This window comes from Drosophila elegans, unplaced genomic scaffold (genome assembly GCF_018152505.1).
Source record: "Drosophila elegans isolate 14027-0461.03 unplaced genomic scaffold, ASM1815250v1 contig_814, whole genome shotgun sequence".
In the NCBI taxonomy this organism is placed as follows: Eukaryota; Metazoa; Arthropoda; class Insecta; order Diptera; family Drosophilidae; genus Drosophila; species Drosophila elegans.
The window spans coordinates 13,092,448-13,117,473 of record NW_024546167.1 but is presented as its reverse complement, the minus strand read 5'-3'; the positions used below and the strand labels follow the sequence as shown (position 1 = coordinate 13,117,473).

Below are 25,026 nucleotides of genomic sequence, written 5' to 3'. Positions count from 1 at the left end.
TAAGTATTAAATTAAGTATACGTTTTGAATATTCTTCTTACTCTTACTTCACTCAATTAAAAATTATAATTGCAAAAAATACCAGTTCTTTAAAGACACATAAATGAAATAAAATTTAACTTCATTTGATGACTCTCCACAATATTAAGTCCACTATCATAATAAACGAAAATACGATTTTGTAATTTAAGCTTTCCGCTTAAGCCTGATCAATACTGCTTGTATATGCACAAAATGCAGCAATAAATAATTAAACGATAATATTGCGTATGAAAAACTCTTTTTTTCGTAAATTAATTGTAATATTTCATGCAGATTTTAAATTTGCTTACCTACTATGTATAAATATGGTATATGGACACAGACACACATATTCTTTATGGGTATGCGTGCATATTGAATTGAGGTAGTTGATTAATTGTATGCGAAAGAAAATTGAATATCGAAACTCGAATGTGATTAATTTCGCACAAACGCACACAGTAACATGACGATATCATAGTTTAAACGCTTAGAAATTCAAACGCTGTTAACGAATATAACATGCTTCATTAAAAATGGTAATATGATAAAAAAAAACATGAAATAAATTTGCAAAATAAATTAAAAACCAACTAAAACAAATCATTGGCTCTCAACTATGTCGCTCTAAATTATCGTGTGAAATAATAGTTATTGGTCAATTAAAAAGCGCAAAAACAGACATATTCGTGCCATAACTTTATGGTTTCAGCCAGAGCAAAAATGCCAATGGCTATTAAACAAATTTTTGGTGCCTGGAATATATATTCATAACTGTTGATTTAAAAGCCACTGGCTTTTAGGAGGGGCTACCACGTGAAGAGAAGTGAATTTTGATTACGTAAATTTCATATTGTCTACTCATCGCCGTTTCGTGCATCATTGTTTATTGGTCATATAAATATAATGTCAAAGTGAGGGCGGTTTATGGCTTTCTCCTATACCAACCTCCAGTTTTTCCCCCGTATGTGTCATTCACATTAGCGTAATATTCCGGAAAAGCGAGCCTCGATATTTAATAGATGCCTGTATGTGCCTTTTCTCGTTGGAGAAGAGATTGCAACATTTTTTTTTTTTTGGGGCTGGAGACTTGTCGTAAAGTTTATATGGCTTTTAAAATCATATAAAAAGTGTTAATTTTCCATGTGTTGCTTCACGGGCAGCAGTGCAGCAGCATCCACATCCTGAAGTGGAGTGAATGGATTCGGTACATAAAAGCAAGGTGAATTGAGAGTTTTTATGGTGCAATGAGGATAATGTGGGTTGCCTATTAAAGTGATGTGAGGATAAACAAACATCATTTGACTTTCAAATTTATTGATAAATCTAAGATCTTACGACTCTGTTACGGTTAAACCCATGCCCCCATAACCCAAAGGCATCATAAAAGGGCGTAACACGTCAAGGTTTAAAAGAACTCTTAAGCTTAAAAACTATTTGGGTTTTATAAGATGTTTTTATGCCAATGTTTAAGTATATTTTTCGATTTTGTTGGCTTGAAAGGCTTTTTAAAAATGCTACGTACTTTCAGGATTTTTTTTAATTTAAAATGTAAACTTTTTGATTTAGATTTTTACCTATAGATATCTAAACCCTTTTTATATATATTTAGATTTTTTTGGAATAAAAATATCTTTAAAATTCCGTTTACTTCCAGTATTTCTTAATAAAACATAAACATGTTTAATTTATAATAAATTAACATCTCGAATTCTTTCAGAAAATGTTTTTATTTACATCTAAAATATTTGTATTTACATTGAATTCTATTTCCATTTTAAAACTATAGTGAGAATTAATTATAATGCTATTTAATGGCAACCACACTCCTTGGCCACTGCCTTTTGGTACTTGGTCAGGTCGATAATGTCCTCGTTGAGGTACCTCAGTATGGTGATGGCTCCCAAAACAGTGGGCACACAGCAGGGCTTGGGCAGATGCGGCTGCTTCAGGTGCATCAGCGTTTGGACGATGGCATGGTTGGTGGCATTCATTTTGGTGCCCAGCGGGAAGTTGCAACCGCCTCCGCAGAAGTAAGCCTCGAACTTTTTGGGTGCAATCACCCAGTTGTGCATCTGCAGCTCCTTAAAGTTCACGGTGAAATTGAGTCGCTCGCAGGATTGTGGGGGCCTGTACAAATCCACGGGTGGCGGCGGCGGCTGAGGAGGTTGTGTGTGACCACCTGCCCGACGCTTTTCCAAATCCCTCTTGAAACGAAGCTTCTGTATTTTGACCAAGAGCTCGGGCCCATTGAAATAGCCCACGATGAAGGGTTCCAAGTTGGAGCGACTGGCCTGAGGAGCCACCAATCCGGCTCCAAAGGTGCTCAGCTGGGAGTCGCCTATCGAGATCCTCAGCTCATTGCGCCGTGGCAAACCCTTATGGGCTAACCACATTCTCAGAGTTTCGGTCAAATTGAACTCTAGCCAGCCACGCTGACTGGATGTGGTGTTCACGGAGCCCAGGATGCGATAGGAATATTCCTGACGGTTGTCCAATTTTCTGTACACCGAAACCGTGATGTTCTCTCTCCTTTCCACCAAACTGGGCTGTTTGTATATCCGGAGCATGGCCTGCACCAAAGTCAAATCCACTGGCACATCGTTGGTATTGAAGGTTACGTGCATATCCAGTTCGTTACCCGTTTCCTCGGGCTTCACTCGACTCGAAAAGGTCAGGATGCTATTGCAACTGGCAATCTCTTGTCGATCCTCGTTGGAAATCAGGATGTCATCGTCCAGTGAGCGTTTGTGGCGCCGATGCAGGACCTCTTTGGGTTCCTGGTCCTCGCTAATCTCATTGTACACCTCCAGCAGGAATTTCGACGCAGAATTGTGCAGATTGGGCTCCGCCTGTCGTCGCGGTCGGTCACCCAAATCCAGGATATCAATCATCTCCATTTGTTCGCTTAACGGTCGTTTCTGATATGTTGGCATCTCAATGTGACTATTGGTGGTTACATAAGTGGTGCCACAAACAAAATGCATTAGGCTTGTCACTATAAACAGAATAAACATGTTTGCGTTGTTTTCTCGGCAAGAGTTGGGATTGTACTGATTGCCTTTCTCAAGGAACTGTGTGTTATATTGCAGATCAGGTAGTGTTATAACTTAAAATGTATTCAAAGGGTTAAACGGTATTGCTTTTATGAAACCAATTGGCTAGATTTTTAGGTAGGCACAACCATACTCTCAGGTATAAACTTAAAAAGTGGCAGCTGTTTCATGTAATTGTTTTTAGGGTATACCATCAATAAGCATAGGTATAGGCAATAAATAGGTACGGAGAAATTGTCAAACCATCCAGTTAAAGGTTGTGATAATAAACAACAATGTTTTAAATAATCCATATGTTATAATATTAATTAATTAATAAGGAACAGTTAGACCGATAAGACATTATAAAACAATACAAATAAGAAAAACTTAAAATTAGTTGTAGTATAAAGAAAATATGCATATTAATAAACATTTTCCGTTTCTATATTTCAGGCTTCCTGCAAATCGAAAACAGTCGCGAGGAGGATCAAGGTAAATACGAGTGTGTGGCCGAGAATTCAATTGGGACGGAGCACTCGAAAGCTACCAATTTGTATGTGAAAGTGCGTCGTGTTCCGCCAACTTTCTCCCGGCCACCAGAGTCGATCAGCGAGGTGATGCTGGGCTCCAATCTGAATCTTTCCTGCATTGCCGTCGGCTCACCCATGCCACATGTCAAGTGGATGAAGGGTATGAAAAGGTCTATACTCAACCATCTGGCCATCATTAATAAATGTTTTTCTTTAGGCTTTGAAGATCTAACACCCGAGAATGAGATGCCAATCGGCCGCAATGTCCTGCAACTGATTAATATTCAAGAGAGCGCAAACTACACTTGCATAGCAGCCTCAACACTAGGACAAATCGATTCCGTTTCGGTGGTTAAAGTGCAGTGTAAGTAAATTAGGAGTAAATATACAAAATATAACAAACAAACATTTATAATTCATATTGCTTAGTAACGATATAGGTTTTATGAATTATGAATAAATGGTTTTATTGTAATGTTATAATTTTATTGAAAATAGCTTAAAAACAATTTGTTTTTACAATATGACAATGTTTAAGTATGCTATAATAAAAGGTAAATAAGACTAAAAATATTTATAAATATTTTATAGATCAAAACAACTTAAAAATCATTTTGATTTTTACAACATTACAATTTAAAAGTATCTGTCTCATTAAAGAATTCAAATTTTGTAATATAATAACAGTAAAAAATAATGTATGATCTATTAAATGGTGTACATATATTCTAGTAGTTAATTATATATATTTCAATAACTCACTCTTTGAACATATATCTTTCTATATCCTTGAACAGCTCTGCCCACCGCACCCACCGATGTGCAAATCTCGGAGGTGACCGCCACTTCGGTGCGTCTGGAGTGGTCGTACAAGGGTCCTGAGGACTTGCAGTACTACGTGATCCAGTACAAGCCGAAGAACGCGAACCAGGCCTTCAGCGAGATAAGCGGCATCATCACCATGTACTATGTGGTCCGTGCCTTGAGTCCCTACACCGAGTACGAGTTCTACGTGATAGCCGTGAACAACATTGGACGTGGACCGCCATCTGCCCCGGCGACATGTACCACCGGTGAGACAAGTGAGTATCTTTGCGGATTTCTCCCTTTGGAGGACATATTAACTAACTGTCCCCGTTTCTCCCGTTCGTTGTCTATCACATGCTGCACAAAAGGATTTTTAACCAATTTCGTTTTGAAATTTAGACTAGCACTCTTAGATCCGTTTTTATTTGCTTTGCTCCATTATGTCGGCAATCGTACTAACCCTTCTTGAAATGTCTATTTGTCCTTTCTCTCTGCTCACTCGCTATCCTCCACATGCTTTCGCCTTCTCAGGCGATTTCTCATTCGGTGGCACAAGTAAGTATCCTTGGCAAACAAAATTTTATGGTTGGCCAAAAAATTGCCAAAACAATTTCAATAACAATTGTTGAGCAGCACAAAATCCGACCCAAAAAAAAAAAAATAGGGAAAAACATAATATAAAATAAAGGTACAAAGTAAAAAAAATAAGTAGTAAGGAAAGCGGAATAACAAGTAGCTAGATGGAATCAAAGGTAAATGCAATGTTAAAAAATCGTTGCATACGCAGCTGCGATCCACAAACCACGAGTCCTTACGATATCCTGACGTATGTGAGAGGGTGGGGGAGTGGTGGTTTTGGGCATGGGTATGACTATGGAGATATCCTCCCTCACCGAACATCCCATAAAGTTCGCATTGTTATGCGTTCGTTTCGATGCGGATGGTTGTATTTGGGTGCATGCAACGCTGTTTTAGTCCTGGCAATTCCCGCGTAAGCATGCGCTTGTCTGACAAGAATTTCCGGTTACCTCTGCCCTTTCTGTGTCCTTTCATGGCGTATGTGATACGTTAGGGTTCCTAACTCATTAACTTTACCAAATTCAATACTCAACAATTTTAGAGAAAAAAACTAATATTTATTTATTTGAGCAATTTATAATTAAAATAATTAAAAACTAACTCAATGTCTCTATAAACATAAAAACAATTTTTAGAAACGGAAGCTGATAATTAAAATGTATTCTAGTTAAAAACCAAAATAAACTTAAAAGGTATTCTTTATTAAAGTGAAAATGGTCTTGCAGGGTATTTCTTAAATCGCATGAGTCTTTTTCGTATACGAAAAGCAGCAGCTGCAGTTGCAGTTTTTACTAGCAGATCCAGGAGCGTGTCGTACAAAAGTTGAAAACTTTTATTGCCGCAATTATGCTTATCGCTTGCCCAATATCGTTTCGAAATAATATTTCGATAGCAACGTTTATGGGCGGTTCAAGTTGGAAGTTGGGCTTCTGAGCCCGCATTCTGGCATCAGCAGGTCAAAAGAATGCTTAACACGTGTCACTGGCTTAGGTAGCAGATGCGCCAAGTGGATAATCCGCAGCTTTCTTTATGGCCAGTAACATTACACTACAAAGGAGATGAGTACATTAACGGAATGGGTAGGGAAATTCAAGGTGATGCCATCTCACACACCTGTGCTCAAATACAGCAGCACATTTGGGTTACTTAATAGATTGTTAAAGTATACTGAATTTTATATTATTACATATTTCATATTTTCTTTAAGTTTCTTTCAAGTATTTGGAAAATATATTTATATATTGTAGACACTCATCCTTGAATCTACTTACTTGCTGCTCTAATAAAAACTTTATGTGTATGTATGTACAACATGAAAGTAAAATTTAGGTTACTTAATAGATTCTATATTATAAAATCTTTGAGTTTACCTACTTTCTGAGCTACCTGCTTTAATAACAAAATATATATTTTATTCTCTTATTAATTGCATCTCTAAGGTAAAAGCCTTCCAGTTTATTCTGAACATTAGAAATTAAAATAGATTCTGCAAACAGCCTTTGAATTATATTACCTCATTACTAAATGTATAGAAATGTATCATAATTCAGTATTTCTCTCACCAAGCATTGGCTATTTCTTAGTTGTACAACAGAGTAGTTAATTAGTAAAATAAGCTTCTGCTGCATTTGGCAAACGTACACACTCATTAATGTTTGTGAAAGGGTTTGAGGGCAGAAACTGTTTTTGCGGGGCAACAGTGATCAAAGGCAGCATTTAAAGTGTGTGGACCGGGACCGCAATTGGGGCTGGACTGGGTCGCCTTGAACGAGTCTTCAGCACATCCTTTCGTCAAGTAATCAGATATATGGCCTGCACATGCTCCAGCCTCGAATCCCTTTGGCTGTGAGAGGTAGAGTTTTGAGGGGGCCACGATTTAGTGCCATGTGCTGGTGCTCCTCCTATAAGGAGTAGGCGTGTGCGCAGGCATGCAAGGATACATATTAATGGAGCGTATCCGTATGTAATGTATATGCCCTTAAATGCAGCTTACGTGATGCTGATGCTCCTCCACACACAGCACTCATACGAACACATACAGAGAACGGGCGGCTAAGAGGAAATTTTTGCCAGAATCTATCGGTAAATCGGTGTGTGCGAGCTGCATGCAAATCTTGACTATAACAAGCAATGGACCAGGCCAATACACACACTCACACACACACACAGGCACACAATTCCACTTCCACTTCCACTTCCACTTGGGTAACAGATGAGATGACTGCGATATAAATTGTGGATAAAAATTCTGCTGCTGCACCGTTTGTGGATATTGCCGTAGAAATTGTGAGAAATTGGAATTTATTGATTGCCCATTAACCAATCGGTTTACGAATCGGTTACACACGCCGTCACACACATAAGGAAAATTGAGTGATAGAGACCTTCCACTAATTGCAATTCATGATGCGGTATGGGGCAATGGTTGAATTCCGCCGATGATTCTGCGGCTGACACTGTGCAGCAGTTGACCGACACTGAGATTTTTGAATCGTCCAAATTCATGGCAGAAAATTGCATGACGAATAGCGCTACGAAATCATTTTTGGGGAGGCGCACACAAAAATCAGTTTATAAATGCAAAATTCTCACTATAACAGCCGTCGCGCCATAACAATTTCCTCAAATTTTCCCGCAAATGCACAGTGGCTCTATGCCCCCTTCCCTTCTGCTCCAAATCCTGCTGACCTCCACATCCACCATGAAACGACATGAAATACGCATCTCCAGCTGCAGGAGCAGCAGAAGCAGAAGCTAAAACAGCAGCCAACCGTTCATGGGTAAAACAAATTGTGATGGATGGGTATTGTTTGCTTTGCAAAACATTTGCGCAGCCCTAATGCCATGGACTATAGTATATCCACCCCCCCCCGACTTTTTCGCCTCATGGCTTCACTCTAGTTTCTCGATAATGGCATTTGTTTGTCATTCTCTGTATTTCTGCAACCTAAAATCATTTAACAAAATTGCATATTTATGAATGGTTGTGTGCCGGTCTGGGCAGCATATTTTAAAATCATTAAATATTGACAGTGAGCAGCAAATATAATTAATAACAAACAGATAAATACATTTTAGGCATATTTCAAACAGACATCTTATTGGGTAAATTATTGCACGTTTTGTAGAAACAATCGATGTGAAGACTTTGAGTTAAAATAAATTTAAACACGAATGATCGACTGTTTACAAAGTATGATTGTGTTTAATTAGAATAAGTACCCTCTCGAACCAAACTTACTGGGCATAATAACCCCAATTGTGTGGAATCTCTAGACCGGTAACAAATGATTCTTCATTAGAGCAATACATTTTCGAAATTCGTTTAGGCAGTCAAATCTCTACTGTGCAAGTGGCCAACCCAACTAGCCGACCCCTTTTGCCAAGACAATGCTAATATTACCCATTTCCCCTCTCTACCTCTTTGCCTGCAGAAATGGAAAGTGCACCACGTAATGTTCAAGTGCGCACGCTGAGCTCGTCCACCATGGTTATTACTTGGGAACCACCAGAGACGCCCAATGGACAAGTGACCGTAAGTACCTGGCATCAAGTGCGCATATTAAACGATAAGATCCGGACTCCGGACACAGAGAGACCGGGTATCCGAGACCCGGAGTCCACAAAACCCGGAGCCCCCCCAAAAACCGGAGCCAAACCAACGCACTTTGTCACGTCAGTCGAAGGGGAAATTGGCAAAATGCCTTTAGCCATGTTCCGGGCACGATGGCCAAAACGATGGCCAACGATGGCCAACGTTCGTATGCAAATGCTAGACACCTGTCCACAGGTCTCCATTCCGGGTCGGCAATCGTTGTGGTCGCCGGCGGGGCAGGCCGAGTTTGCCGGGGCCTCAATCCTTATGGGCTCACAAATCTCTGGCTCCGGCCAGCAGCAATATATCATTTTCGGTTTTATCAGTTAATGAAAGCTGAAAATCGGATTTGGTTTCCAGATTTCAAATAGCCTTCATATTGCAGCTCTGATTTAAGCCAGTACAAACGTGACTTAAAAGTACATTCTAAATCTATATTCTTACCAAAAAGGGTAGAGTTTTATCAATTAGTGTTATTTATTAATAACAAATAAAGTAAAATACATAAAATAAAGTAAAAATACAGTAAAAAGTAAAACGAAATTCTATTACAAACCTTTTTTTTTTAATAATTTTTGGCTTTTGAAAGTTGTCAATGTTTTGTTTAGTTATATAAAATAGATACCATATTTTATATTAAACCTTAGACTTTCAGTAAATGGTCGCAGCCTAAAGATTTTTGTAAGGGCAACCAAAATATATATGGGACTTCTAAATTCTAATTTTATTTAACACCAAGCCCAATTTCCAGCAAATAATTTTTGTAATTCTTATTTATTTTTCTTACAAAAAACATTTATAAGCCTTGCCTCATTTCTCTTACCAATTTATAAAGCAAGTCACTGTCAATCATAAAAGGAATTGATAACAGTTCATTAAATAAGGCCAGAATTAAAATTTGAACTTTACAAATTCTTTACCTCGTTTTACTTAACGATATATGAGTACATAAATGAAATCATAAAGTGCGTTGGTGACATATCATAAAACAAAGCCAAATGAAGTATAGTTTTCTGTTTTATTGACTTGTCTTGCCAGTGAAACTTTCAATTATTTAATATTTAAATATGGAGATGTGCCAACAATTTTCGTATGACTTACCCAACTCAATTTGCTCTTTGTGTCGGTGAAAACAGGGCTACAAGGTGTACTACACGACCAATTCGAATCAACCGGAGGCCTCTTGGAACTCACAGATGGTCGACAATAGCGAGCTGACCACAGTTTCGGAGCTGACGCCCCATGCCATCTACACGGTCCGGGTTCAGGCCTACACCTCAATGGGAGCCGGTCCCATGTCCACGCCGGTCCAAGTGAAGGCCCAGCAAGGTAAGCTAAGCCAAATTGATTGGGCAATCAGCTGCAATTAGGCCCATGTATGTATGGCCAGAAGCACACACACACGCACACGCACACGCACACGTTGCATTTTGAATCGGGCACATTTTGCAATTTAATTGCTCAACTCAATCGGCCCCACATAGATCACACCAATTATTTAATTATAATACAAAATGTCAGGCAAAACGTGTGTCCGTTCAATGAAATATTTATCTCCCTGCGACACACAACACACAACACACAAATACAAACTTCGACTGCACTTGTGGGCATGTCCGGCAGTTATTCATTAACTTGCTGGCAATCATTGCATTGGATATTCGATATTGGATGCAAATGCATTTAACCGAGTATATTTTAGGATCTTAAGTGGGGGTCAGGAGGCAACTGACTTGCTGCCATTGTGGCCATCTTAAGCAGCTTAAGCTGCAACAATAACTAAGCAAACAGGGACTCAACTTTGAACTGCGCAGACTTATTACTTGGGGTCATGTAAACTGCAAAATGTCCACATACATTTGGGTCGGACGTGACTCTTATTTTGCGGCCAAAATGACTTTAACCAATTGAACTGTTTGGTATCGCTCTTTAAGCCAATAACTAACACAGCCACTTGGCAGGCAACCGCCGAAAAATGTTTTCGGTTGATATGCATTAAACCGTAAAAACTTCAAAGCGATGACAGCTTCTTCTTCGGTTTCCCTGGGGAGCAAAAATAATTTGAAAATTGATAATCATTTTCTCTCTACGGGTTTTCCCCATCTGGTTTTTGTGGTTAGCGCTGAAATATTCAAACATTGATGAAATGGGGGGATGGGCGAATGGAATGGCTGACTAGATGGACACATCTCAATCAATTTTATGCACAAAACCAAATACAAATTCAAAATGCTGATGCAGCGATTGCTGTGCGTGTGTCACCTCATCAATATCATGCAGCATTCTGAATTGGCAACCGAAACGCAATCGCTATCGGCTGGATCCATCGGCAGACAAACAATACAAATGCCCACATTGATTTGTTTGTATTTTATTTAATTTCCGTAATTTCCGTTTCATTATTACCAAACCGAAAACCAAATGCAATTCCCAACCGGCAAAAACACAACCCCAAAACCCCCAAACCTGCGAAACCTGCGAAAAATGGAATATGAAATACGGATATGTCTACAAAGGTGTGCCATCGCAACCGAGCAATTTCCGGGCAACCGATATCGGTGAGACCGCAGTCACACTGCAATGGACCAAACCGACGCATTCCAGCGAGAATATCGTTCATTACGAGCTCTACTGGAATGACACATACGCCAATCTTGTCCATCACAAGTGAGTTTCTGGAGTGCCTGGAGTGCCTCCCCCGAAAAATGACCCAAATTCGAAACTAAACATTCCGTTTTTTTTACAGGCGCATTTCGAACTCGGAGGCATATACTCTTGATGGCCTGTATCCCGATACGATCTACTATATCTGGCTGGCGGCAAGGTCACAACGAGGCGAGGGGGCCACCACTCCGCAAATTCCGGTTCGCACCAAGCAATATGGTAAGTTTGCCAATCCGCCGCTGAATTCCATAACTCTTTAAGTTAGCTCAAAACGCCGTAGTCGTACAAGTTTCCATAGGTTTAAGTACAACGAAAAACTGATTGATTTCAATACAAATTCACATATATTATATACTTTATATATATACATATATGATATATTAACCCTGATACATGAAGATGTGTCTATAAACATGTAGTTGATTATTCAGTAACCCAAACCATAAGAGTGTCTGAGTGCGAGATTACATTTCATTGAGTTGTGCCTTCGTGGAAACAGGTAAAGTGTGAGTGAATGTAATGAATAATTGATATCGGATGTGTGTTCCCGGTGTGCAGTGAATTTTATGCACTTACCCACTTCTTATCTATACATAACTATTCCTAGATATATATTTATACTGTTTGACTTGTGATTGTTCTGGTTCCTTGCAAGTTAGCCTTAAGCTTTAGTTGTTTAGATCAAATACTCTACAATTGAAATAGAATTACTTTTTATTAGTTAGTTAATTACACTGACTACAGACAAATATAAACATAGCTTACACATAGATATACTTTTACATACATAGCAAATAAGACACTAAGCAGTACACAAGTAATACATATTAAATATATAAAATTGAGTTTAACAGATTGCAGAATGCATTAAATGTAATGTAAATGTAAATTTTATAATATATTACCTCAAAATCAAATAAATCTGTTCATATTTATATGTAATTCAAAAATCTAAATTATTTTCAATACTTTTTACTGTATATTGCGCTGCAATCTGTTCGACTAATCCAATTACAGACCAAAACTCACTGAACAATAGCTATCAGTCCACAATCCACATCACACACAGAATTAAACCATAAACATCAAACGCAACCAAACAACATTTCCAAACCAAGAACACCTATTCAGTTTGAGTTCAAAAGCAAATTGCACGACAATGTAATGCAAAATATATAAGGGAGGAAAAAAAAAACTTAAATATTACGGAATGCATATTTGAATTGATGTGTTTTGCAATGCTCGATTATATTCCATTTATCATTTGTGGCTCTGTGAGTGTTAAATCATGTAAATTATGCCCAAACAATTTCCAACTTTAGACCACTATTTAAGTGCTGAAATTCCTAATGCACTTTGCACACTGCACACTGCACTCTGCACCAAAAGCACTGAGACCACAAAACCATAAACCGAAAATTCCTTAACTTTTCTCACTCTGTCTCTCTCTCTGTCTGCATCAGTGTCTAGAAAATTGATTTTGAATGATATTTTAATAGACCGGCGCGAAGACAAATGCCGGAAGTGCAAAGTTCATGGCAGTGGCATAAATATCACTTTTGGTTTCCATATTTGCACGTTTTCCATATTCGCATAATTAAAATGTAGATGGTTGGTTGTCTGTGGCTCAGACGTTTGCAATTTAGACAAGCCACAAAGTTATTTTGGAATTGTTTTTAGTTAAGAGTTTGAATTGCCTGCTTAATTTTGTGCAATTTCCTAGTTTCCTAATTAGTTTTGCATTCCCATTTAGATTGTGTCTAAAAACACTTTTATTGTTAAGTTTAATTTGTACCACAGCGCTAGTCTGCCTTTAATATTTTTCGCACTTTTAGTATCATTCAGTTTTGTAGTTTACTAATTTCTATCCGTCTCTATATGTATTAAAGTATGCCCAATTCCCATGGTTTATGCAAATGAATGTCATTTCGTGTGTATGTAAATGTTGTGTGAATGTGTAGCAGTTAACCTTTTTTGTTATAGTTTTTTCTAAGCTAAGCATGCTTCTCCACCCAGTAGATATAGTTGGGAAAAAATTTTCAGCTCAAAAAATCGTTACCAAAAAATATGCACAAATTATTGACGAACGCAAAAAGGAGTCAACATTATTTGCATAAACCATTGGATCTATGTCTTGATATTTGAATTTATTTTGATATATTTTTATGCCTATATAAACCATGTTATTCGATTTGATTTTAATATTATTTTGCTTTTATGGCTTTTTCGTTTCATGTTATCCATTTAATTTTGGTTTGAAATTTTTTGTATTCTCTGCGCTAATTGCTGAACGCTATGAAAAAAAAACCAATCCAACTCTTTTTCATATCCAAAAACCATGGCTATGCATCTACAACAACAAAAAAAAAACAAACAAAAAAAAAAAATCAATGCACACACAAATACGTTCCGTTCCCATCTATGTAATTAGTACCAGGTGCTCCGCCTCGAAATATCACCGCCATAGCCACCAGCTCGACGACGATATCGCTGAACTGGCTGCCGCCGCCCGTCGAGCGTTCGAACGGTCGCATCATTTACTATAAGGTGTTCTTCGTGGAGGTGGGTCGCGAAGACGACGAGGCCACCACACTGACCCTCAATATGACCAGCATTGTGCTGGACGAACTGAAGCGCTGGACGGAGTACAAAATCTGGGTGCTCGCCGGCACATCCGTCGGCGATGGGCCGCGATCCCATCCCATCATTTTGCGCACCCAAGAGGATGGTATGTATGCCCATAACGATCTTACCTATGCGTAAGTCCTATCAACATTTTTCGTTTACCCTATCATTTACTTACTTACTTACTTACTACTTTACTTTTTAATTTTACACTCATCCTAAGTTATGTTTTAGTCTTTTGTTTTCTTATCTCGTTACCAATCCCCAGAAAAAAAAATTTACCTACCTAAAACTAATCGAACGTATTTTGTACAATTTTTGAATTTTGATATCGGGAGCATTCACCACAGGAGCGGCTAAGCACTATGGAGCATTATCTGATATATATCGAGATATCAATATATATATATTTTTTATCAACCAAAATTTCATTTATTTAAATGCATAACCAATTAGCTGTAAATAAGCCTTTTGAAAACAGCTAATATTTTCATTTGTAGCTTAGTCAAACAATTATAATTTCAAAATTAAAAGTACTTCAGAGGTCAGATCAATCAGGATTTATTTTTTGCAAAATTCAAACAAAATGTATTGTTTATATTACAATTAAAAGTGAATATTTATATGCCTCCCAGGCTGCCAACAGTTTGATCTTAAATCTAATCTGTTTTCATTACTCTTTCAACTGATCTGATATTCTCTTCATATTTCATAAAGAATAATTATTCCTATTTGGGATCGCTAGGGATCCGTTTATTATGGGTTTTTAATGTAAAGAGAAAGGTATTTGCGCTCTCTTACCACCTACCATATATTATTTTTAATTATAGTTTTATTTTATTTTATAACTTATGTTACATTATTAGTTACAAAAATTCGTTTGTAAAATGAAATTTTAAAGCGTATACAAAATTTTCTCATTGGCACTATGAAATTGCATATTTTTTGGCGCAATTTTTGACTACTTTTTTGCACAAAATCTCTTATGAAAAAAGAAATATCTCTTTTTAGAAGAACTCCTATGTATTGTGTACTATATGCAAGCAACAATATTTTTGTTCTTTTTTACTTCTTGACTCGCAATCGTCTCGAGAAATGCACAAAACCAAGATATATCTCTAAATATAAATAAAGAATACAATTTTATAAATAAATATTTTTGAATATAATGCATCAATTGTTTGTGGTAATTTGTATAGCACCAAAAAAAAAACGCCATGAACTCAATGTAATCTTTTTGTATTTTTGGCCTTTTCATATAGTTTTCGTAAGCACAACCTATACAACAACAACAATCTAAATTCCCAAAACTAATACACAAATTTGATTTTAGGTTGTTTGCATTAAATATATTTTATTTAATTATTTGCATAATTAAATGTATGCAATTATAAATGTAAACATACCCAGGCCGACCTAAACAGGGGCAATAACCATAATAACCCCGTTCCTGAACCCAATAAATTTCCCGCACATTTTTATTTGGATTTCAAATGCTTACCCAAGGCAAATAGCGCAAAATGTTTCGCTCTATTTATTTATTATATTTTTTCCCCCCCAGTTGCGCGCCCACCTGCAAACATACTTTTTGTCAATACATCTACATGTGTGATATTTACATAAATGCATACATACTTAATAACGTTTACAAAAGCTCGGTGTACTATAATTTTTGAGCCCCCACCCAGCTGCAGCTCTTACCTTACCCTATCTGTTTGGTTTTTGGCACACGGTTTTTGCACTTTTGACACCAGTGAAGCTCCACACATCCCGCCACGAACACGAATGCCCCATATACAACCCGCACTGTCGCACGTTTTTAAATGGATTTTTGTTTTTTGCTTACTGCTATGCAAATAACGAAGCCGAGCACAGCAAATGACAAATCCTTAAATTGATTTCTGCACAAAATTAACCGAATTTTTTTTATTTACGCACATAATTTTGTATATTTTGTGTTGTTGACCCATTTTATTAAGTTTTATTTGCAATCACCTGCATGTTTGCACAGTTAACACATTTGCATATTTGCACTTCTCATTGCGGTCCTTCCCCTGTAGCGTTTTTGTCCGATTGAAAATGGTTTTGTCGCCGTGAATAACTGATCAGTATTTCACAGATACATAACTTAAATTAAACCTTATATATTCGGATATATCCTCACCTACTTGCATTTTATAATATTAAATTGTGTTTTTGATTTCTATTTGAGTCAGTCAAATGATTTATTTTCGTTCTCACCTCCTGGATATCATTCAATAAAAGAAACCCATATACATATATCCACACGATGTCTTAACCTTCCTTCATTTGCTTGTTAGCTGTTTACTTGCTTGTTCAACAGAAAACAGTTTTCCTTATAAAGTACCTACTCAATTTGTGTGTTTTAAGAGCTCAACACCATCTGAGTGTGGTGGCCCATTCACTTCATTTTATTTCGGCTAAGCACTGTAAATTAAATGTACTTATTGTTAAGCACCTTAGTGTACGTCTCACTTGCTCTGTCTCTTTGTGACACGCTCCTGGCATCTTTTAGCTCACTCTAGATGGTATAATAAGCTTAGCATTAAGTCTGCAGCACCGATAGCACCGATAGCACCGCACCTTATGCACAGCCACTCACACAATGTCAATCAGAAGGACACGTAAATGAGTGAATGTTTTTTGCAGAACGTTTACTACAATCACATACAGGGCTGCACAGAGAAAAAATATCATCAGTTGGGATATTTTATGGATCTCAAAATACTACAGCTCGGAAAATATGTCTTAATTGATATGGGTTGATCACAACATTATATAACACGATATTAAAATAAAAAGGGACGAATATGAGTTTAAAAAGTAAAATATAAAAGTGCCAGGTATTTCCATCGTTAACCCTTAGTCAACTTAAATAACACAAATCGCCAAAAAGAATAAGATATTTATATCCTCAAAATCAAAAGACATACGGTATATATTTTCTCTCTGTGTATGAGCTAGCAGCAGCAAGAACAGCACCAGAGCACCGCACTGCCATTGAGCTATCTGTGACTGACTTGAATTTCGTTTTAATTGTACTCAATTTGGCATAACCAGAGGCAAACGGCCACATATCTCAAACCGAACTCACTACCTTCAGTTTCCTCCTGTCACACTTCTAGCCAGCGGCTCACAAGCTGCAGTAGAAGCATCTGGACCAGTATTAAAGGGTCAGCACAAGGTAGTACTCTCTGCACATGCAAGTCTATTTGCCATTTTTATCATTTTCTTTTTGTACTAATTTTTATTATACTATACTCAGTACCAGAAAGGGTGATTCGGTGTATTGTGTTTGTTTAAAAGTATTTAACAAAGAAAAAGAGAACGTTTCAAATATATATTTTTAATTGCCATCAACAACCATTCTTATCAAAACCAAAGTAAAGTAAAAAAGTAATATCAGTCGTTTTGAGTTCTAAATGATCACATTGAGCTATTCGCAATCTTCAAAATTCTGTACCATCCAAATCTTGTAAGAGATTTTCAACCTAAAGATAAAACCTTTATCCCTTAATTTTGCACCCACATACCAAATTTCAGATCTATTGAACCAAAACAACGGTCTTATTTTCGGCTTCCATAAAATCTAGATAAGTATACAATGACTTTTTTTAGAAAGTACTGAGTATTCAACGGTCGACACACTCGGCTATATTATTATTTCTTTCCGTTCCTTTTCTACTAATTTTTGTGTTTCGTATGTTGGGAGCGTATTTCGTTATGATGTGATGCGCTTGTTAGCTGGCACAGCACAAACGCAAATGCATTCCACCTGTCTAAAGCTGGGCACTTGCTTTCAATCCGCCCCAGCCTGGGAGTCCGGGAGTCCGGGAGATTCGTATGGCAAGCAGAATTCCCTTTGTGCACACAGACAGTCGCACTTTCGCACACACGTCCTGCTCACGTTTTATATACACCGAAAAATAAAACATACAAAAAAAAATAATAAAAAGAATAAAGTTAAAAAATGAGCACCTCGAGCATTGGAAGCTTAGCACGCGCTCCTTGCTTCGTTTGTTCCATTCAGCACAGAAAGAAGCACTGCGAATTAAAAAAAAAGAAATACAAAATAGAGAACACTTCTACGGTAGCATTTTAATTATTTTATATTTTTAGTGCACTGATGTGTGTGTGTGTGTGTGTGTGTGTTTGTGTACACAGGTATCTCACCTGGTGTGAATGGAGGTGCAGCGACAAAAAATATGAGTCAAAACTACAGCATTTGACCCCTTCCGTCTGCTTTCGGCTGCAAAAGTTAACCAGATGAGCAGCTGCCAAGCTGCAGGACACTAATGAAGCATAATTTAACATTTTTGCGCCGTCAGTTGCATTTGAATAATTTGTATTATGCATTTATTTAACATTTTTAATGAACCCAAACGCAATGATTGAATGCAAGGAACGTCCAGGCAGCGAATCGCTGTCTAAAAAATGAGTGCTATATGGCTATATGTAAGAAATTATTAAATAAATTCATCTTCAGCGACTTAAAAGTTTCCCACATCGCCTGACCTACGTTTAAAGAGTTTCTTACTACAAAATTTAACAAAAATGTATTAGTTAATATTGGAGAGCTGTTAAACACTTTATAAATTCATTGACCAACCAGACTAATTAGTTATTAAATAATTAAAATGTCTTATAAGGTATTCCTAAGATTTATAGATAAATTTAGGTAAGTTACTTGTACCATTTAGACTAAATATTAATTAAATAATTTTAATTGGGTGTTCTAGATCTACAAACTACCACATAATTGTAATAAAAAAATTTAAAGTGAATTTAAAAACATCAACAACACTGTACAGTATCAAAGCGGTGTGCCAACAAATATGTAGATTTTGTATCATCTTTTCCATCTTTAGTTGTTCAACTTTCCTTTTCTGGATTTTAACTATTTTTGTGCACTAGTAACCCTTTTTGGAACTGTATACTGTAAACTAAATACCTATATTTTATATCTTTTTTCACATACTATAAAAACAAAACCAAATAACTTTGCTTGGCCACTCGCACCTTGCACCAATTGCTCTGTTTCGTGCACCTTTTTTTGAATGCAAATCAAAATGGAAAAAACCAAAAAAAAACAAAAAACCAAAAAACATAAACCAAAATCTTTTTGAAACTTTTTTGATGTGAATACGAAATTATTGCGAAATTTGATTTTTGAACGCAACCTTTAATGGATGGTGGTTTACATATATATAATACAAATAAAACATTTTAAAACTATTTAGAGAAAAAGAGTGAGTATATTTAATGGTTGACTATGTATTATGTTTAAGAATGCCCTATAGCAAAATACTATCTATACTATAATATACTTTACATCTCTGTTTCTATACCTATACTCTTTTTCCCAAAACATATTTTTGAATTGGTCGTAAAATATCGACCGATAACTAAAAGAATCACATCTCTTTTGTTTTTTTGATATGTTTCTCTATTTCGACATTTTTTGAAAATCTCACCAAAACATTTAAGAGGTCGGCAAGGATTTTTGATGCTCTTGAAAGAGGAGCATACGTGTGTAGAAAATATATATATTAACTAATTTTTGATTTACCAATGTATGTTTTTTGCACACAACCAAGTAACAAATTTTTGAATGCTTACATGTTTGTTTTTTGCTAAGTGAAACGAGATGGACATCGAAATCAAAGTGTTTTTACGATAGCCAAACTTTTTTGTGTACTTTTTTGTCACCATACTCCTTAAGTACTGGTCTATACTATACTATTTTACTATATCAAGGTATAAACTGCACCTCCTATTAATTAATTTGAGCACCAATTGAGCAACCCCTTCCATATACCAACTACATACCTATTATAGCACCTAAGCAGCACTTTGTTGTTTGGTTCCTCCAGTTCCTCCACATTTATTTTGATTTGAATCTGTTTTTGTCTGTGATGTGGTGTTGGCATTGACTTGGAACTAGGTTTGTTCTGGTTCTGTACTACCGACATATATACTCTTCTATATATGTATTACTCTACTCCTAGGATCTAAGCACTTAGAACTAGTTGCCTAGTTTTCTGTCTGTATACTTAAGATTTAAAAACATGTAATACATCGTTAAGTAAGTTAGTGTTAAGTTAAGCTACCTTTATAACACAAAACTCCAGTTGTTTTCGCCCCTGTGAGTACCGCCCCTCTAATCTCGTTTCTTTTCGTCGTCGCCTTTAGTGCCCGGCGATCCGCAAGATGTTAAAGCCACGCCCTTGAACTCCACGTCGATCCATGTCAGTTGGAAGCCGCCACTCGAAAAGGACCGCAATGGCATCATCCGAGGCTATCACATACATGCCCAGGAATTGCGGGACGAGGTGAGTTTGACGGGTTCTTAAACGGAAAAGGAAAACATCTATTTAATTACGCAGATAGTCGACACTCTAATTTTATTTATTATAAAAGATGGGGTTTAAAGAACCGTTTATAAGATTCACTGACAGCTAACAGAAACTAACTACAAACCACAAATTTTTTAAAAATGATAATCAATCACTTATTTATTAGCTAATAAATTCCCACTAATCAACAAAGCTGATTTATTGTATGTTTTGGTTTTCAAATAAATTCTCCAATGAATTAATATGGTCTAACGACCTTTCAAAGCTATTATTGCTTTGGTACTTATACTAATCATTTGATTTTTTCGACCAGGGCAAGGGATTCCTCAACGAACCCTTCAAGTTTGATGTGGTGGACACGCTGGAGTTCAATGTGACGGGTCTGCAGCCGGACACCAAGTACTCCATCCAGGTGGCGGCATTGACGCGCAAAGGCGACGGCGACCGCAGTGCGGCGATAGTGGTGAAAACGCCGGGAGGCGTGCCCGTCCGGCCCACGGTGAGTCTGAAGATCATGGAGCGGGAGCCGATCGTGTCCATCGAACTGGAGTGGGAGCGTCCGGCGCAGACGTATGGCGAACTGCGTGGCTACCGCTTACGCTGGGGCGTCAAGGATCAGTCGCTCAAGGAGGAGATGCTGTCGGGACCGCAGATGACGAAGAAACGTTTCGACAACCTGGAACGTGGCGTGGAGTACGAATTTCGGGTGGCGGGCAGCAATCACATCGGTATTGGCCAGGAGACGGTGAAAATATTCCAAACGCCGGAGGGAACGCCCGGTGGACCGCCCGCCAACATCACCATACGCTTCCAAACTCCCGATGTGCTGTGCGTGACCTGGGATCCACCGACCAGGGAGCACCGCAATGGCCTGATCACCCGCTATGACGTGCAGTTCCACAAGAAAATCGACCATGGTCTCGGCTCCGAGCGGAATATGACGCTTCGCAAGGCGGTGTTCACGAATCTGGAGGAGAATACCGAGTACATATTCCGGGTGAGGGCGTATACCAAGCAGGGCGCCGGACCCTTTAGCGAGAAGTTGATTGTGGAGACGGAGCGGGATATGGGACGGGCACCGATGTCCCTGCAGGCGGAGGCCACCTCCGAGCAGACGGCGGAGATCTGGTGGGAACCGGTCACCAGTCGTGGCAAACTGCTGGGCTACAAGATATTCTACACGATGACTGCGGTGGAAGATCTGGACGATTGGCAGACGAAAACGGTGGGACTCACGGAATCCGCCGATCTGGTGAATCTCGAGAAGTTTGCCCAATATGCCGTGGCCATTGCGGCGCGATTCAAGAACGGACTGGGACGTCTCAGCGAGAAGGTAACGGTGCGCATCAAGCCGGAGGATGTGCCCCTCAATCTGCGCGCCCACGATGTTAGCACCCACTCGATGACCCTCAGCTGGTCGCCACCCATCCGCCTCACGCCCGTCAACTACAAGATCAGTTTCGATGCCATGAAGGTGTTCGTGGACTCGCAGGGCTTCTCGCAGACCCAGATTGTGCCCAAGCGCGAGATCATCCTCAAGCACTATGTGAAGACGCACACGATCAACGAGCTGAGTCCCTTTACCACGTACAATGTCAATGTGAGTGCCATCCCGTCGGACTATTCGTATCGTCCGCCCACCAAAATCACGGTCACCACCCAAATGGCCGCCCCTCAGCCCATGGTCAAGCCGGATTTCTACGGCGTGGTCACTGGCGAGGAGATTCTGGTGATACTGCCGCAGGCATCGGAGGAGTATGGACCCATATCGCACTATTATCTGGTGGTGGTGCCGGAGGACAAGTCCAATCTGCACAAGATTCCCGATCAGTTCCTCACCGACGATCTGCTGCCGGGTCGGAATAAACCAGAGCGCCCCAATGCACCCTATATTGCGGCCAAGTTCCCGCAGCGTTCGATACCGTTCACCTTCCATCTGGGATCAGGCGATGACTATCATAACTTTACGAACCGCAAGCTGGAGCGGGAGAAGCGCTACCGCATCTTTGTGCGAGCCGTGGTGGACACGCCGCAGAAGCATCTCTACACCTCCAGTCCCTTCTCCGAGTTCCTCTCGCTGGACATGAGGGAGGCGCCGCCGGGCGAACGGCCCCATCGACCCGATCCCAACTGGCCGTCGGAGCCGGAGGTGTCGGTCAATCGCAACAAGGACGAGCCCGAGATCATGTGGCTGGTGCTGCTCCTCATGGTGTCCACCTTCATCGTGTCCACCGCCCTGATCGTCCTGTGTGTGGTCAAGCGACGTCGCCAGCCGTGCAAGACGCCCGACCAGGCGGCGGTCACACGTCCGCTGATGGCCGCCGACCTGGGTGCCGGACCCACGCCCAGCGATCCCGTAGATATGCGGCGCCTGAACTTCCAGACGCCAGGAATGATCTCGCATCCGCCCATACCCATTTCAGAGTTTGCCAACCACATCGAACGGCTCAAGTCGAACGACAATCAGAAGTTTTCGCAAGAGTACGAGAGCATTGAGCCGGGACAGCAGTTCACGTGGGACAACTCCAACATGGAGCACAACAAGTCGAAGAATCGCTATGCCAATGTGACCGCCTACGATCACTCGCGGGTGCAGCTGCCGCCGGCGGAGGGCGTGGCCGGGTCGGACTACATCAATGCCAACTACTGTGACGGCTATCGGAAGCACAATGCGTACGTGGCCACCCAGGGACCGCTGCAGGAGACGTTCGTGGACTTTTGGCGCATGTGCTGGGAGCTGAAGACGGCCACCATTGTGATGATGACGCGGCTGGAGGAGCGGACGCGGATCAAGTGCGACCAGTACTGGCCGACGCGCGGCACGGAGACGTACGGCCAGATCTTTGTGACCATCACGGAGACACAGGAGCTGGCCACGTACAGCATTCGGACGTTCCAGCTGTGCCGGCAGGGATTCAACGATCGCCGCGAGATCAAGCAGCTGCAGTTCACCGCCTGGCCGGATCACGGTGTGCCCGATCATCCGGCTCCGTTCCTGCAGTTCCTGCGCCGCTGTCGCGCCCTCACGCCGCCGGAATCGGGACCCGTAATTGTTCACTGCTCGGCGGGAGTGGGTCGCACCGGTTGCTACATTGTGATCGATTCGATGCTGGAGCGCATGAAGCACGAGAAGATCATCGATATCTATGGGCATGTGACATGCCTGCGGGCGCAACGCAACTATATGGTACAGACGGAGGACCAGTACATCTTCATCCATGACGCCATCCTGGAGGCCATCATCTGCGGACAGACGGAGGTACCGGCCCGCAATCTGCATACGCACCTGCAGAAGCTACTGATCACGGAGCCCGGCGAGAGCATCTCCGGCATGGAGGTGGAGTTCAAGAAGCTGTCCAACGTCAAGATGGATTCGTCCAAGTTCGTGACGGCCAATCTGCCGTGCAACAAGCACAAGAACCGCCTGGTCCACATACTGCCGTACGAGTCGAGTCGCGTCTTCCTCACCCCCATCCATGGCATCGAGGGCAGCGACTATGTCAACGCCAGCTTCATCGACGGCTATCGCTACCGCTCCGCCTATATCGCCGCCCAGGGTCCCGTCCAGGATGCCGCCGAGGACTTCTGGCGCATGCTCTGGGAGCACAACTCCACCATTGTGGTCATGCTGACCAAGCTCAAGGAAATGGGCAGGGTAAGCCATCTCCTCCTCCTCCTCCTCCTTTACTTGTGTGGTCCATGTACAAATTGGGATTGGTTTAATATATTTCATTTATAGGTATATAGGTAAAGTTATAGTATCTTCATCTACATGGGAATTACCCCAGCGTGTACCTTTGAAATTAAAAACAATTTTTTTTTAAATTTATACTCTATATATAAAACAAAAAAATGTATAAAGATATGTATGAGCAGAATTTTACTCGAAATTCAAAACCTTTAATGCTGCTTACCAACATAACTTTAAAACTACTAAACCGATCTTTCAGTTAATGCAATTTTTATAGCTAGAAAACACCATTTTGTTAATGTGAAAATCTATCACACAAATTTTGATTATAAATTATGTTTATATGATTATAAATCCTTCATTTAAAGACTAGTTTGAAGTGTATTTTAAAAAAATCTATAAAAAAATCAGAGAAAAGACATTCAATTAGCAGAACTTTTTGACTTTTCTTTAATACAATAAATATTCAAAAATATTGATCGTTTAAAGTAATTTAGCTATTTTTTTCTGTGCATAGTAACTCTTAAAAAGCATACATTTAGGTACTGTAGAAAAAGCTCAGCTTTATAACAACCGCTGCTTTTCTTTTGCAGGAGAAATGCTTCCAGTATTGGCCTCATGAGCGATCTGTGCGCTATCAGTATTATGTGGTGGATCCCATAGCCGAGTACAACATGCCGCAGTACAAGCTACGTGAATTCAAGGTGAGCTCAATATAAAACCCAAAGGAGTTAAGCCTAAAACTAATTGAAATCTGCGGTTTGCTTAGGTCACTGATGCTCGAGATGGCTCCTCGCGCACAGTGCGGCAGTTCCAGTTCATCGATTGGCCGGAGCAGGGGGTGCCCAAGTCGGGCGAGGGCTTCATCGACTTCATCGGACAGGTGCACAAGACCAAGGAGCAGTTTGGCCAGGATGGACCCATCACCGTGCACTGTTCGGCGGGCGTGGGGCGATCGGGTGTCTTCATCACCCTGAGCATCGTGCTCGAGCGGATGCAGTACGAGGGAGTGCTGGATGTCTTCCAGACGGTGCGCATCCTGCGCTCCCAGCGACCGGCTATGGTGCAAACCGAGGTGGGTTTTGGCATCACCCACTTT

The 25,026-nt window shown here is 40.0% G+C and overlaps 2 protein-coding genes across 16 annotated transcripts in view; one reads left to right on the top strand and one right to left on the bottom strand.

Annotated features, from left to right (window-relative positions):
- LOC108138722 (tyrosine-protein phosphatase Lar) overlaps nt 1–25,026 on the top strand; it is a 124,538-nt gene that overhangs the window by 98,028 nt on the left and 1,484 nt on the right. For 6 of the 14 annotated variants that reach the window (XM_017261076.2, XM_041710221.1, XM_017261077.2 and 3 more), the window contains 14 exons: nt 3,513–3,749; nt 3,807–3,953; nt 4,387–4,662; nt 4,928–4,951; nt 8,410–8,510; nt 9,707–9,899; nt 11,087–11,237; nt 11,317–11,453; nt 13,666–13,962; nt 19,121–19,129; nt 20,073–20,212; nt 20,550–23,891; nt 24,521–24,631; nt 24,697–25,002. In XM_017261076.2, the coding sequence (XP_017116565.1) occupies nt 3,513–3,749; nt 3,807–3,953; nt 4,387–4,662; nt 4,928–4,951; nt 8,410–8,510; nt 9,707–9,899; nt 11,087–11,237; nt 11,317–11,453; nt 13,666–13,962; nt 19,121–19,129; nt 20,073–20,212; nt 20,550–23,891; nt 24,521–24,631; nt 24,697–25,002 (5,471 nt within the window). Of the gene's footprint in view, nt 1–3,512; nt 3,750–3,806; nt 3,954–4,386; nt 4,672–4,927; nt 4,952–8,409; nt 8,511–9,706; nt 9,900–11,086; nt 11,238–11,316; nt 11,454–13,665; nt 13,963–19,120; nt 19,130–20,072; nt 20,213–20,549; nt 23,892–24,520; nt 24,632–24,696; nt 25,003–25,026 lie in introns of all 14 variants that reach the window. The other 8 variants (XM_017261079.2, XM_017261088.2, XM_017261081.2 and 5 more) reach the window with 5 other exon arrangements.
- Nucleotides 1,822–4,414, bottom strand: LOC108138724 (protein screw). Of its 2 annotated transcripts, XM_041710222.1 has the most exons (2): nt 4,352–4,414; nt 1,822–2,967 (listed from the first exon to the last, which is right to left on the bottom strand). In XM_041710222.1, exons 1-2 carry the CDS (start codon nt 4,360–4,362, stop codon nt 1,833–1,835), a joined length of 1,146 nt encoding a protein of 381 aa, XP_041566156.1. In that variant the 5' UTR covers nt 4,363–4,414; the 3' UTR covers nt 1,822–1,832. The 2 variants fall into 2 exon arrangements, with proteins under 2 accessions (XP_041566156.1, XP_017116579.1); XM_017261090.2 differs by lacking the exon at nt 4,352–4,414 and having other exon boundaries at nt 1,822–3,038.

What these genes read in the sequence shown, in the direction of transcription:
- LOC108138724 (XM_017261090.2), bottom strand. Translation starts at nt 3,038, where the DNA reads ATGTTTATTCTGTTTATAGTGACAAGCCTAATGCATTTTGTTTGTGGC.